Below are 14,907 nucleotides of genomic sequence, written 5' to 3'. Positions count from 1 at the left end.
GATTTTCTTGTCTATATGTGATTTGCTGTATTGAGGAAGCTGTTGGAGAAATTGCAAGGAATTACTAGTTCATTTTTTCTTAATTACTGTGTAAATGTATTTAGTAGTTATTTTCACAGGGGTTTAATTCCTATGAAATTTTATTATTTTTAAAAAACTGCTATGTAATTAACAAATGTGAAATTGCAGAGTTATAATCTTCTCCGACTGTTAATCAGCTGGCAATAGGTGACTGAGTTATCTTTCTTGTTTCTGGTAAATATAAAATCCTGTTTCTGCTCTGTGAGAGTTTATTGGGAGTTAGACAGACGTGACCACTTACACTGATGCTAAGCATATTTTGAAGTTCTTTATGTGGTTTAGCTGATAATGGACAAAGCTGATAGTGGCAGATGAAGTCTTTTAGATCAGGTTCAGTATTTTACTGCTCCAGCTACCATGTGAGTGTAAAGGCAGGTGGAATTTGAATCCCCCAAAGGTGCTAACACTTGCTTTTTGTTTCACTAAATCAGACCTTGAAGTCCTTCTTTCAGTGCCACTAAATATTAACCAGTGTAAATAGGTGAGCTTATCCACTAAGGAGTAGGTTATTTGGTTATTTGCTAAACCATATTTAAAGCTCTTTTGGAGCTGTTGAAGACAAGGTGGGTTAAAGGGGTGCCTTATGTACAGCTAATTGCAAGATGCTGATCCACATATAGGGGAAAAAAAATTCCCAGTAATTTAATAACCTCTTTTCTGCTTCATCTCTTCACCTTCTTTGTCTCTCAGGCAACTGTACTTGTTGACTACAAGGGAATTCTGTCTTCCTTCCCCCCACACCTTTTCCATTAACTGTCTTAGTATCCTGATTTCCTACTGCTGTAGAAAATTTATAATACAGAGGAGTTTGGGGCTTTTTTCCACAGTTCTGCAAGTTGCTTGTGTATGATGCAATCTCTGTGTAAAAATGTATTGTGCCTGACTGCAGCTTTGTGCTCTCCATTAGAGACCTGTTAAGATGCTGCAGGTTTTTTTCCCCCAAATGTGTAGGGCAAGTATGGCTGCTGACTGACACTGCTGAAAATAAATCATGTTAACACCACCCTGCACCCCATTTTTACTTCCACAGTGCCTTTCTCATTAGCAGACAGATTTGCCAATCTGTGTATTTTGATAGTGTTACCACTTCTCTATATTCTTAGAACTCTGTTTCCAATACACAACCATTTACTACGTGGATTATTTTGGAACATTGAGGCAAACCTGGGCTTCTGTTTGTTGGAGTTTTGTTTTGTTTCTTTTTTAATTGTGTGTTCAATTGTTCTGTTTAATAGATTTTTACCTGTGTTAACATTTGGACAATTAAATTTTAATTAAACTTGCTGGTAAATTGAGTGTGTAATTACATCACTTGTACTGAGGTGACTCATGACATTTCCAAAGAAATGAACTAAATACCAGCTAAACAGGAATATGTCATAATACATTAATTGCTTATCAAAAAGCAGTCAAAATAAGCAGAGTGGGATGGGCAGATGGAGCATTTGGCCTGTGTTGTCCTCTTTGTGTGTGTGGTGTAAAATACATGATGTAAACTTCAGTGTTAGAAATATATATGTGTTATGAAGTACCTTTTATAATTTAGATATTTAGTTTTGCATCCTTCCTTTCTCTTTTTCACTCCATTTCTGGCCAGTCTTGCCTGCCCAGTTTGGTGGAATTTCTGCCTTCCTTACCTGCTGCTACTGGTGCATTACTGAGATGGGGTAGCAAACATCAGTGCTCCTGCAGCATCTTTGTGGTTTATTTCTTACATCTTAGAGATGATGGACACAACATGGGGGTTTTATGTGTTGGAAAAAAAGTTATGTATTTTGTAAATTTGCAACCTAGTGGAACTTTTTGTCCTTGGTGTTCTTTTTATCATGGAAAGCCAGACTTCAAAAATGTCAGCCAGCAGAGATAAAATTTGAACAGCCTATTACCATCTGTATAAGTCAAGAAAGGATGTATTAAGTATCAAAACACAAATATGTGCCAACTTTCTTTATCCTTCTTACAGCTTTTTTTTTTTTTTTCCTCTTACTCCTTTAAAATGTAACTGGAAATCCGGGGGAATACTCTGCAGACAAGTTTTGAGGTTCACACTGGATGAATGAAGTTATGGATTGATGTACTGACCAGTATGAACTTTACAGCAGAAGGGAAGAGATTTGGCTTAGTGTTCAGTAAAATACTCTTGCTGTACAGTGCTAAAATTATGCTGGCTGCAGATTGGCATTAACTGGCCTGCTGCTGTGTCATTTCCCCTGAGGACAGATGTTTTTTACATTGCCCGCTATTTCACTTATGCTTTTAGGCAAAAAACCCCAAAATCTGAGATAGTGAATGATCTTAAAGCATTTTAAAATATAGTGGATGCCAAAAAGCAAAAGCTAAAACCTTTCAACTTATATTTCTGCCTTGTATGTTAATCACAGAAACTGAGAACTTCATTTTTCAGGGACTTACAGGAGCTGCAGAGCATACTTTGGGGAGCTCCTAGGTATTTGGGAAGCACACACATTATAAAGCAGAACTATACTCTGCAGTAGAGAAGGGATATTTTTAAAATTGTCTGCACTCATGTGGACGGGCCCTCAGAAAATGCTGATCTTCAGAGGTGTGTGTGGAATTTTCTTCCAAGTTCAGTTATTGTATCACATGATGAGGAACATTTTATGGCTGAAAAGGTGAACATTCCTGAGGGAAACTCACTGTTCTCACTTAGCATGGAACTGATAAATCATGCAAGATTGTTATGTTGATATTTGTAACATTTTTTCCTTAAGGACCAAAATAATGAGGAGAAGCACGCAAATGGACTTATAGTAAGTTTAAATCTAATCTTTATCTCCTTTTAATTCTGCAGAACATGTGAACAGAGACCTGAATTTCCACTCACTTTGCAACATGCTTCTTCCTTTCTCTAATTTACTGCTTCCAGTGTCTTGTTAAAATTCCTCTTGAGTCCTTAGCTCCTGAGGTTGGCTAACACCCTTGTCCTTAGAAGATAGAGTGGTCAGTTTTGTATGGAGTGTCTTGAACAGCATTGTTTTGACTGAACACTTAGATAAAAATCTGCCATGTGAACAGATGAAAGGGAAATTACTGGCATGGAAATAGTTGTGTGTTCTGTCTGAAGTGTCTTTGTGTAGGAAATAGATCTGCTCTCTGTGTGCTTCCAAGTAGTTTGTCTTTTCTACAGTGCTGCTCCTTTGATGCAGAGTTGTGTAATGTCTGTCTAAGCAATGTTTCTTCTTTAATAGAACTTCTGCATTTTTAATGTAACTTCTGTCGTTTTTGGTTTTGTTCACACGTGGTTTCTCTTTCTTTGTTCTTTTTTTGTCACTTGAGTGCATTTCAGATACTTTTAATAGGAGATTAGTTTCAGTAAAAACTCTAAAAATCCTCATGTGTATTTTCATTAGAGCTGACAGTAATTCCCAGGCCTTAGTTGTTTGTCCACTACAAACAGCTCTAGCAGTAGGATTTTCTGGTGTGAACCTTGGACTGAAGATGCACATGCATATTTCAGTTTTGTGCTCATCATAAATAAGTGAATTATTATGTGTCCTGCAGATGGAACATAATTCAGGTCTTAGTATGAGGGAACAGCTTCTGTGGTATCTCCTGGAAAAGAGAACCTGTGCAGGAAGACACTTGCACAGGCACAGGTGACCTGCACATCTGGGCTGCAACTCAGAAATTTCAGAGAGATATTGCAGCTTGATATAGTCTGGATTTAACTAGCCACTGATCTCATTATCTCTGGATTGGCTTATACTGGGGAGGAAAATATCTTTCTGTAATAATATGTTAACTGTGGATCAGGGATTGTGAAGTCTAAAATTGTGAGGCTGTGGAGGTCAACATCACCTTGGGCTGAAGGTCAGGATTTCACTTTAAACTTAGGCAGAAATAGAATCATTGCTTGCTGCCATGGTGGGATGAGTCTTTTTTCTGTGTAATTGTTATTCAATTGCTATTAAACTCAGAGTAGGAGACTTTCAGGTCTTCAGCTGTTTCTAGCCTATGAAGGAAGGCATCCCTCAAAATACCCAATATGAAACTCCATTTCATGTTGCAGTATGGAGAATTATTTAAGGATGAGATTACAATCCTGAATACAAAATTAATTACTTTGTTCTTTCTTTATCATGCCAGTTGTCTGTATCATGTGGATTATTAGTTTACTTAAAAAATAAAGGAGATGCAGGTAGCAATAGCATCCTGTGTATCATAGAACCATCTTGGGGTTCAAATCTTAACTCTTAAGATGGGATCATAATTTTAAACTATGAACTCTGTGGGACAAGGACCTTCCTGTGTTGAATACATAATTCCACAAGGAGCTCAAGTATTGGGTAAGGGACATTGCCTTTATCCTGGAATGCAGTGGAGTAATATTACCTGTACTGGATTATTTGTATAGTAAGTAGTAAAAGCAATGAAATTGTAGAATGCTACTTTTTTTGGCTGTTTTTAATGGAGACTTTTTAAAAGTGATAAACAGAGAATAATTGTTCTGTTTTTAGTTGAAGAAATCCTGTGCTATTAAAAAAATAATAGAACTTTTCAGTGATTTTTAGAGTCATACAGTGTCCTGAGTTGAAAGGGATCCACAGGGATCAGTGTTCCAGCTCCTGGCTCTGCACAGGACAGCCCCAAGAATCACACCGTGTCTGAGAGCATTGTCCAACATCTAGAAGTAGGATAAAGTTCAGAATTTCAGGTAACCAGGAAAGAAGGCAAGAAAAAAAATCTGCTTTTAGTAGGAAAATGGGAGGAAGGGTAAATTGAGCCTGTTTCCATCAGTCTGAATAGAAAATAGAAATAGCAAATAGAAATTAATGGACTAAAGGGAGAGTAGAACAGTTGTAGACACTTCTTTTAAGTACTGGTGTAAAAAAGAGGATGGGGATGAGCATACTGACTGCATTTCTGAGCAAACTGGACAAAAATTGTCATAGTTCGGATAGATCAGGCATGTAAATTGCATGGTGTTTGGAAAAGGGTTTTGTGTGCCTTTTACTCATCTAACAACCAAGAAGTTCTGGTGGTTGTGTGTAAACATAAATAAAAAACAGAGCTTAGATTATATTTTGGGTTAAAATACATGGCAGTTTAGATTTCCAAGGGTCTTGATGCATAAAAACCAAGGACATTGACTGAAGTTAGTGGCTTTTGGGAGCACTGAATTGACCTGGTGCTTCATTTTCCAAGTGCCCACATTCAGAAGTAGGTTGAGATGTCCTCTACTGAGCTGCACTGAACACTGTCAGCTTGCTTTGGGAAGAATTTTGCCAACAAAGCTGCTTCATGACTCTAAGCATGCTGATGATTCTTGTTTTGATTTATGGGTTGATCTGCAAAATGAGGTTTTGAGAAAATTTTTTTTGTTTTGAAAATACAGATTACCTATCCTGATTTTGACCAGATAATTTGCATCTAACTTTCCACTCTTTGCATGCATTATTAATTAATGGACATTGGGTGGTATACCAGAAGCAAGAACCTGAAATAAGAATTTTTTGTAGGACACTTCAAATCTGCATCAAATCCAATTTATTGTGCAATCTGTGTAAAGAATCAAAATATTCCCACCTCAAAAGTATTTCTCATGTCTTCAGCTGTCATTTTGTGTTTTACTTCCTCTCTCAGGGATTCGCTCTCTTGCATTTGGGCATTTCTCATGCTCACAATGTTCTTGCTATCTATGCTTTATTTTGTTTTAATTGAGGGGGAAAAAATGTGCTTTTCCTTCTCTTGCCTAGAGCACCATCAACCCTGTGGACGCCGTGTATCAGCCCAGCCCCTTGGAGCCGTCAGGGATCAGCACCATGCCTTCCCAGGCTGTCACACTTCCAGGTAGGCTGGGCACAGCCACCTTCCCAGGCTGTCACACTTCCAGGTAGGCTGGGCACAGCCACCTTCCCAGGCTGTCACACTTCCAGGTAGGCTGGGCACAGCCACCTTCCCAGGCTGTCACACTTCCAGGTGGGCTGGGCACAGCCACCTTCCCAGGCTGTCACACTTCCAGGTGGGCTGGGAACAATCAGGAGCAGAGCAGTGACTGCACACTCAGCTCAGATGGGCTCAGCAAGGACAGGAGTGGGATGTACAGAGCATTCTCACCAACCTGTCCCTGGTTCTGGGGATAAGCTGATGTGTTTTATTTACTCTCAGTTACTGGCTTGCATTTCTAACACTTTTTAAAAATGAAACTGATTTTCAGAAAAGGCAAATGCTTTCTAGCTAAACAACTGTGGGGTTTTTTTTTTAATGCCATCTTTGGTTAATAAAAAAAAAAGACCTAGGTATGGTTTTTGTAGAAAATTATTTAATTTTTGGAGGTGAGTTGAAATAATGTGGAATCTCCTTCTGAATTTTGGGGTTAACATATCAAAATATCCCCTAGAACCTGCTCAGTTGTGCAAGTCAGAGCAGCGACCCTCCTCCTTGCCAGTGGGACCTGTAGTAGCATCACTCGGGAATCAGACTCCAACACCAAATAGTACAGGTACAGTTCTGGGTAACTTTAATTAAAGTACAAGAAACCCTGTAATTAGTCATTAAAACAACAGTATTATTGGCCTGCATCTTGCTTTTGATCAACACCAATTTGAATGTTTTGTTAACACCAGTAATGCTGCTCTTTCTCCCCACCTCCTTATGACTTTCCTTTTTGTCAGTTGTTACTCTTTATGAACCTGCCTAATTATTGCTTTTAATTTTGTGCGTTCCTCTTCTGAGTTTACATCAGTCTTTATTGATTTGAACAATTCTTCTGTAAGTAGATTTTGAAAGAATTCATTTTTATTGTTTCTGTGATTTTTAATACTCCACAGGAAGTGGGCAGTCAGCACCTAGCAGCAGTCTCACCTCTCCAAGCCATGTCAACCTGTCTCCAAATACAGTCCCAGATTTTTCTTACTCAAGCAGTGAGGATGAGTTCTATGATGCTGATGAATTCTACCAGAGCAGTTCTTCCCCAAAGCGATGTATGGAGTAAGTAGCTGACAGTGTGCAGTGTGTGCTGAATGCAGCCTGTATCTACAAGGGCATGGCTTGTCTGCTTGCAGAAATTGGTTTGGAAAGGTGGGGGAGGTCGGAAAGCCACTTTGTGTAACAGAGTGAGATTACCCCTGCCCTCAGCCACATTCAGCTGTCCGTGAGGGAGGCAGTTTCTTCCTCTGCTCCTTCCCATTCCATCAGATAAATTCTCACAAACTCTAACAAAACAATCTTTGGAAGGCCCCAGCTCAGAGCTGTAATCTGAGGCCATGGTGCATTTCACATGTATTTGCTGCAGCCTTTGGTAAATGGCCAATTCCCTCATGCATTTGCTAAAATATATTCTTTGGAGTTGGCACCCTTTCCCCAAAATCTCTGTTTACTCTTAATTTTTTATTAATTGTAAAATTAATTTTAAGAGATTCTACACATTCCAACGAGGGATTAGTAAGATGCTTTCTGCCTTCATGTGTTATCTGAGGCTGCAGGCTGTCCCATTCCTTCAGCTACAATCCATTCTGAGTTTTCTGTGAATTAGCATGCACCATGTGTATTAATGTCTGCCACTGCACATATATAGATGTCTATCACTAAATTCCTTGTCTGTGAATATCAAATAATTTGGTCTGAATTACTTAATTTGAACGGTGAGAATTTATAAGTCTTCTTTAGTTCTTCAGGGTCTGCTGCAGTGCTGACTCGGAGCAGCACAGGGAGCAGCCTGAAACGTCCAGATACCACAGAGTCCCTCAATTCTTCCATGTCTAATGGCACAAATGATGCTGGTAAGTGGCCTGTGTCAGCTTTCAGTGAGGAGTTATTGATTGTTAATCTGTGTGTAAACTGGGTCAATATATGCAGGATTTTTATATAAGTATGTGTGTGTGTATATGTATGTGTATGCTTCCCACTTATGGGAAGTGGTTTCTCTACTGTTTCTTTACTAATGGAAGGTTGCTGAATTGTAGGATTTAGAACTTGTATTTTTTGACATATATGCTAATGAAATGCAGTCTGGTTTTGAAGGTTTAGAGGAAAACAAAAGCCATTTGGTCTTTCAGATCTCTTTGATCCTCCCGACGATCGAGAAGATGATGGGGAAGGAGAGTCGGTGGAGGAGCACAAAAGTGTTATCATGCATCTCTTGTCACAAGTGAGATTAGGCATGGACCTCACCAAGGTAAACTTCCTGGTGTTCCTGGGGATGGGAGGGGCAGCAAACCCAGAATTCTGTGTTAAAAAAAAAAAAGTTACATAATTTAACTACATATTTGTTGTAAGAGCTAGTTAAGCTGTAATCTCTTTAGCGTGGTGCTTTTGAATTGGAGTTCTTACTGGAAGGGGAAAAGTAGCTGCAGAATAAGTGTATCCAGGTGCTAAAATGTGTTTGGGAAAATAGTTTGCTATGGAAAGTAGCTGTTTGTTCTTTTTGAACATAATTCTTGGAGTGCTTGTGAAGCTGGCATTGGGAGAATGCTGAAATGTTACTCCTGTCTTTAGCTTCCTAGAACAAAGTGCTACAAGGCCCCAAGGTATGGTGACATTCAATAAAACACAAAGTAAAAGGGAGAAGTAACCATGTAATGAAAAGCTTGGCTTAGTTGGGATCTTAATGAGCAAATAAGTGGCATGGGTATTATGAAATGCTACACTTAGGTCTGGCAAAGAAAAGTTGGGTTCTTCATGAATGAGATTCATGCTGGTGTCTGTCTGAAGGTAAAATGAACAGCATTCTGAAGGTGTTGGTCTTTCCAGGTAGCTTGGATAAATTTAAACAAGTGATTCCAGAGTGAGAAGGGACAGGAGTGATCAATCCTTATCCATAAGCTTCCTTAAGTGGATGAATTGAACTGTCCAGCCTGGAATGAACAGTAGATAACAAAGAGATAACACTTTTCTGGGGAAACAGCCAGCAGCTCACAAGCAAACTGCTCAAGGTTTCTGGCAGTTCTATGTAGGAATTGATCCAGACTGTGTCTGTTCTGGGAATTCATGGGATAGCTGAAAATTACCGATCTCAAATTGGGCTGCCAGGAATCTTTATGAGCATGTACCTTGTCAGCAACAGTAATTGAGGGTGGATCCCACTGAGCAGATCCACAAGGATGGACCTTTGGGAAGTGGTAGGGAAGAGCTCAACCTTCATCTTTACAGAGACATGCAGCAGGATGGGACTGTAAGTGAGTGAGTGTGACTGAAAATTGACAGTGTTCACAGAGATGGAATTAAATCAGTAGTGATACTGTAATTCAGACCAGCTTTTGATGTGCTCTGAGTGGAACTAGAATCCATGTAGGATGAGACTGTGATGCCAGCTGACCTGCATATGTCAGAACCCATTGGTGAGCTCTTGCTCACAGGCAGCTGAGGGCACACGATGCTGTGGGTGCTCTGTTTGCTATTTACAGTTGGCTTTTGTACAGGATACTCAAATTCCTTCAGCTAGATGAGTTGTTTTTCTTCACTCAGGTGGTTCTTCCAACGTTTATCCTGGAAAGAAGGTCACTGTTGGAAATGTATGCCGACTTCTTTGCACATCCAGACTTGTTTGTCAGGTATTTGACTTTTGGAATAGGAGCATTCACTGTTCTCATACTGGTTATGGCCCTTGTGTGCTGCCAGAAGTTGGTAGTTTTTGAAGAAGATTGCTTGGGTTTTGGTTGAAACTTCAAAAACAGTCAAATCAGCCAAACTGTTAGTTGTAAAACAGCCAAGCACCCATAAAACTACCCAAGGTCCCTGCTTATATTTCACTCTGCCTGTCCTTTTTTCTCTCTCTCTGTAGCATTAGTGACCAGAAGGATCCCAAGGAGAGGATGGTTCAGGTGGTTAAATGGTACCTCTCAGCTTTCCATGCAGGAAGGAAAGGGTCAGTTGCTAAGAAGCCTTACAACCCCATCCTGGGGGAGATCTTCCGCTGCCACTGGGTGTTGCCTGGCACTGAAGATGACATGGTGAGTTTCTCATGGTGTTTTTTTGGAGCCCAGAATGCAGAGATGCAGCCCAAAGCTTTGTTAAGTCACTGACTGAGATGGATTATGCTGTGCTTAAGTAGCAAATCAACAAACTGTAGCAATTTCTTAACCAATTCTCCCCATCATTCCTTGTTTTCTTTCGACGGAAGTATAAAATCTTGCATAACAAAATTTGTTTTCTAAAGAACTACTTGACATGTTGAAAATGCCCTTTTCCTCTGCACTGTTTCATAGCACTGATTATGAATTTGTTTATTCTCAAAGTTCTGATTTTTTTTCTTTTATTTTTTAAACTAGTGCAGCCCAAAGGGGTTTTTCTGGTTGTTTTCTTTTCTGGCACCTCATTTGGACTTCTTGCCTTATTGCCAGTGATGGTGTGGGAAGTGCTGTTGTGAGGTGCTTTATGTAGCCTCAGTATAATACCTCCAAGTCAATGTGATTATTTGGGTATAAGCCATGTATTTTTCCCATTTCCTTTGTTTCCCAGTGATCTGTTTGCTGAAATCTTGTTTCTGAGGTGAATATTTGCACTCCAATTTGCTGGCATAAAGGCAGTGTTGTATTTGGGTGTCCACTGCTTCTAACCATGAATTAACTACACTTTGCATTCTTTGCCACAGGAAGTGAATATTTGTTTATGGTTTTGTGGTACATGAAATCTGATCATTATTAATATGCAGATTAGACTTTTTGAGAAGCAAAACCAGAAACTATTTCTCTCACTTAAATATTATTTTTTAATTGGATTTATACATGACTGTTTCAGTTTGCCTGTTTTTTCTGGGGACAGTTAAAACAAAGACATTTATACTTAAAAGTAATAGAGTAGAAGCTCTGTCCTTTAGAAAGGATCCTAATTATAGGACCAAGGAGTCCTGCAGTACATTTTTAGAAGCCTTTAAAGGTGGAAGCAGCTTCTCAGGGAAGCTTCCAGTGTTTGCAGGCCCTGTGAGTGATGGAACCCTCTCCCCTGTCCCACAGGAGCCAGTCTCAGAAGGACCAGTCCCCTGGGTCAGCAAAAGCAACGTCACCTTTGTGGCAGAGCAGGTCTCTCACCATCCTCCAAGTAAGTTGTGACAGTGCCTTTGCCAGGATAGGTGGCACCTGGAGAGGGGTGACAGTAAAATCAGCTCTTGGCTTAAATCTTGGATTGACACTTTCTTTCCAGACTTAAAAGCTGAATGTTTATAAATAAAGACTTAAAAATTATAAACTGCTTTTGTAATAAACTAATTGCAAACACTGTTGTCATATAAGTGTGAGGCACCTAGGGATATTTCCCAGAGAATGAATTTGGAAACAAAGGTATCAATGTCTTGTGCTGCTGTTTTTAATACCTGTCTCTCTCTTCAGTTTCAGCATTTTATGCAGAGTGTTTTAGCAAGAGGATACAGTTCAATGCTCACATATGGACCAAGTCCAAGTTCCTAGGAATGTCTATTGGGGTTCATAACATAGGGCAAGGTATGTGTGTAAACTGAACACCAGAGGAGAAATTGAATTCTGCAAATAGGATTTTTCATAGAATAATTTACATAAATTATTTGAAGTCATCATACTAAATGTAAGCAATGATTGAATTTTTGTAACTGGAGGTTATGTATATGAATTAGAGATTTCTTCCACACTGTGTGCTGAAAACATCTAGGGCCCAGTTTTTTCCCCAAAAATACAGCTATCCCTGCCTCCTGCAGAAGCTGGGCATTCTCAGCATCCATTGAAAATGAAGTTCCTCCCCTTTCCTTTTCCTGGCACGTGTTTTTAATGGTATATTTCATGAGATCATTATGAAAAGTTCTGTACAGATTTTGCTTAATGTTTTTCAAATTTATTTTTATTTTTCTTTAACAGGGTGTGTTACATGCCTAGATCATGATGAACACTATATTTTGACTTTTCCTAATGGCTATGGAAGGCAAGTAAATGCTCTAATTGGTGTTTTCATATTTAATGCCTTGTAGTGTTTCATGCTTAGTATTTATTGGTCAAGAGCTTATCATTGTGTGCATTTCTGTGTTTCTGATTGCAGGTCTATTCTCACTGTGCCATGGATAGAGCTTGGGGGGGAGTGCAGCATTAATTGCTCAAAGACAGGTTACAACGCTTCCATCATCTTCCACACAAAACCATTTTATGGAGGAAAGAAGCACAGAATTACAGCTGAAATTTTGTAAGCAGCTTTCTTCATCTCACTTTTTCCTTCCTTAAATGCCAACAGTTTTAACAAGACAGTAAAGAGTGTAAAATGCTGAAGCAGCAGCACCTGAAAGAACTTAGCTCATCATTACCTGTCATGGAATTGTCCATTTTATAGCCAAATTTGTGAGAGGAAGCTGCACAGGCCTGTGTCCTACTTTATGCTGTTGCAAACATCCTCAGCTGATTCCCAAAGGGAACTTTGCTCCCCTCGATTATCAGCAGTGACTCCACCATTACCTTTCCTACAAATACAAATACTGCAGCAAGCCTTGGGATACTGCTCATAGTGTGTCGGTTGCAAATTTCACTTATTTTTGCCTGTGGTTTAGTGGGTTTTGATTAAGCCCTGTGCACATACATACCCAGCACAGAACATTCAGTGGAGATTCCAGTCATATTTGGAGATGTGCTGTGAGCCAGCAAGTGGATGCTGGCAAAACAAGGTTTAACTTGGTTTTACATCATGAACACGTTGATAGATGCCATTTAAAAACTGGTGTCTTGTGTTTCCCAGTAGTTTGGAAACCTTTTTAAGCTTAAACTCACCACCCTAAATCTGTGTGGAAGGCCTGTAACTGCTTTCCTAAACTCTAAATGCAGATGCAGCCCTCGGGCAAGGCCTGTTTTACCCTGACCAAGTGCTTCCTGCTAAGGTTTGTGTAACTCACTCATGCCAAACTGCCTCCTTGTAAACAGAACCCTCCTCTCTTCTGTGCTGGGCATGGGCACTTGGGCTGATACAAATCAGGATTTACAGAAAACCAGGTTTTGATCCTTTAGGCTTTTTCAGTTGCTGTAATACAGCTGAGAAATGACTGTTTGTTTCTTTTTAGTTCTCCAAATGACAAGAAACCCTTCTGCTCCATTGAAGGAGAATGGAATGGGGTCATGTATGCAAAGTACTCCACAGGGGTAACACAGCTTGCTTTGTTTTTTCTCTTTTCATCAGAAATACAAGATTGTACTTAGGGGGGTTTGGGGTGGTTTTGTAGGTTTGGTATTTTATTTTAAACAAACATTAAGTTAGAACCTCCTATGAGGCTGTCCAAAAGAATGCTGAACTGGGGATAAAACTTGCTCATTTATTCTTAAGGAAGCTTGATTGTCATACAAGAATAGAATCTGAAGAATTACCATGTTTCATGTAACCAGTGACTGGAGTGTGAGGGTGTATATGTTTGAAGTCTAGCTAAAGAATTTAACAGGTTTATTTCTTTTTCATCTTCCACTCCAGGAGAATGCTGTCTTTATAGATACCAAGAAAATGCCTACAATAAAGAAGAAGGTAAGGAAATTGGAGGACCAAGACGACTTTGAGTCTCGCTGGTAAGAACTTCAGTTAACTGGGAACATTAAGATTTTATTTCAGTTAGACTCCGGTTTGCAGTACAGGGACTAAGGCTGCACTGATCCCAGCACTGCATGCTCTGCTCTCCCTGAGCCCAGGTACAGGCAGGCTGGGGATTTAAGGGGGAAGAGGGGACCAGGAGTTCTCAGTCATATCCTAATTGGGATCAAATGTTCAGGGAGGTCTGGAGAGCTCTACCACAGCCTCCTCCCTTCTGTCATAACAGAACAAATACCAAATATCCTGAGGGCTTTTCTGCCCTTTCTCTAACCTGAGGTCGACCTTTATTCACTGCTCTGTCTCCAACTTGTGGCACTCTGCTCCCATAAAAGCCTTCCTTGCCCTTTCTCTTTCAAGCTTATGGAAGGATGTCACCTACAACCTGAAGATCAGAGACATCGACGCGGCCACGGCTGCGAAGCACGCGCTTGAGGAGCGGCAGAGAGCCGAGGCCAGGGCCAGGAAGGAGAGCGAGACCTCGTGGGAAACGAGGGTGAGCTTTGTTCCAGCCTTTTGTTCCTTTCTGGGAGCCAGGAGAAGCTCACCTGTGGTTATTCCTTTGCAGCTGTTCCACGAGGACGGGGAGTGCTGGGTGTACGACGAGCCGCTGCTGAAGCGCCTGGCTGCCAGCAAGCACTGAGGGCGGCCGGGCAGCTGAGCCCCGACGCCACCACGCAGGTACCTGGCACAGCCCCACCCCTCCAGTGCAGCGGCTCCTATCTCAGGGATACTGGACTTACTGAGACAAAGCAATTCACCAGAGGCTGAGCAGCTCCAGGCAGGGCAGTGCCCAGGCTCAGGTCCTGCTCCTGCTGCCTCTGGAGCAGGGAGAGGCTGGCCCTGGGGCACAGACACTGTATAACCACTGTGAAGGCCACGGCGGTGGGAGCAGTTGGGGAATAATCCTGGGTCCTACATATTTAAAAAGCAAGGAGCAAAATGCAAGGTGTCATGTAAATCTCGCTGATGTTTGCAATGTGTAAATATGAGGATTCCTCTGATGGGACAGTTTGTTAGACAATGCTACATAAATGTTATCTTCCACCTGTATGATAATCAAGTCTTTTGGCATTTCAGTGTCTTGCCCAAAATAACTGTTATTTTGAGATTGAAATGTAACCATAGATAATTCTACCCAATGCATCTTAAAGCTTCATAAAATAGATTTTTCAAACTTCTCTTATGGACTTTTTATTTATTTCATAATAAACCTTTTCAGGAAGACCATTTTTCAGTTGAGTCATGATAAATTAATTATGTGAAATGTATTAGCGGTATTTGTTTTTCCACTGGAATAACCCTTGCAGCTAGCTTAACCTATACTTTTTAAAGTAGTTAATGAAATAG

General features: G+C 40.3%; 1 protein-coding gene across 4 annotated transcripts in view; it reads left to right on the top strand.

Annotated features, from left to right (window-relative positions):
* The window catches only part of OSBPL9 (oxysterol binding protein like 9), a 57,531-nt gene extending 42,744 nt beyond the window's left edge, over positions 1–14,787 (top strand). For 2 of the 4 annotated variants that reach the window (XM_021529315.3, XM_021529340.3), the window contains 16 exons: positions 2,814–2,852; positions 5,799–5,892; positions 6,443–6,544; positions 6,873–7,032; positions 7,711–7,823; positions 8,100–8,218; positions 9,508–9,593; positions 9,824–9,992; positions 10,995–11,079; positions 11,367–11,477; positions 11,865–11,928; positions 12,043–12,183; positions 13,046–13,124; positions 13,447–13,538; positions 13,918–14,053; positions 14,126–14,787. In XM_021529315.3, coding sequence (XP_021384990.1) covers positions 2,814–2,852; positions 5,799–5,892; positions 6,443–6,544; positions 6,873–7,032; positions 7,711–7,823; positions 8,100–8,218; positions 9,508–9,593; positions 9,824–9,992; positions 10,995–11,079; positions 11,367–11,477; positions 11,865–11,928; positions 12,043–12,183; positions 13,046–13,124; positions 13,447–13,538; positions 13,918–14,053; positions 14,126–14,200 — 1,665 coding nt within the window. In that variant the 3' untranslated portion in view covers positions 14,201–14,787. The remainder of the gene's footprint in view (positions 1–2,813; positions 2,853–5,798; positions 5,893–6,442; positions 6,545–6,872; positions 7,033–7,710; positions 7,824–8,099; positions 8,219–9,507; positions 9,594–9,823; positions 9,993–10,994; positions 11,080–11,366; positions 11,478–11,864; positions 11,929–12,042; positions 12,184–13,045; positions 13,125–13,446; positions 13,539–13,917; positions 14,054–14,125) is intronic. The other 2 variants (XR_013340438.1, XM_021529323.3) reach the window with 2 other exon arrangements.
* The last annotated feature ends 120 nt before the right edge of the window (positions 14,788–14,907 follow it).

Source organism: Lonchura striata, chromosome 9 (assembly GCF_046129695.1).
Source record: "Lonchura striata isolate bLonStr1 chromosome 9, bLonStr1.mat, whole genome shotgun sequence".
NCBI classification, from domain to species: Eukaryota; Metazoa; Chordata; class Aves; order Passeriformes; family Estrildidae; genus Lonchura; species Lonchura striata.
Note: the sequence above shows the minus strand (reverse complement) of the source record. Positions and strands in the feature narration are given on the sequence as shown.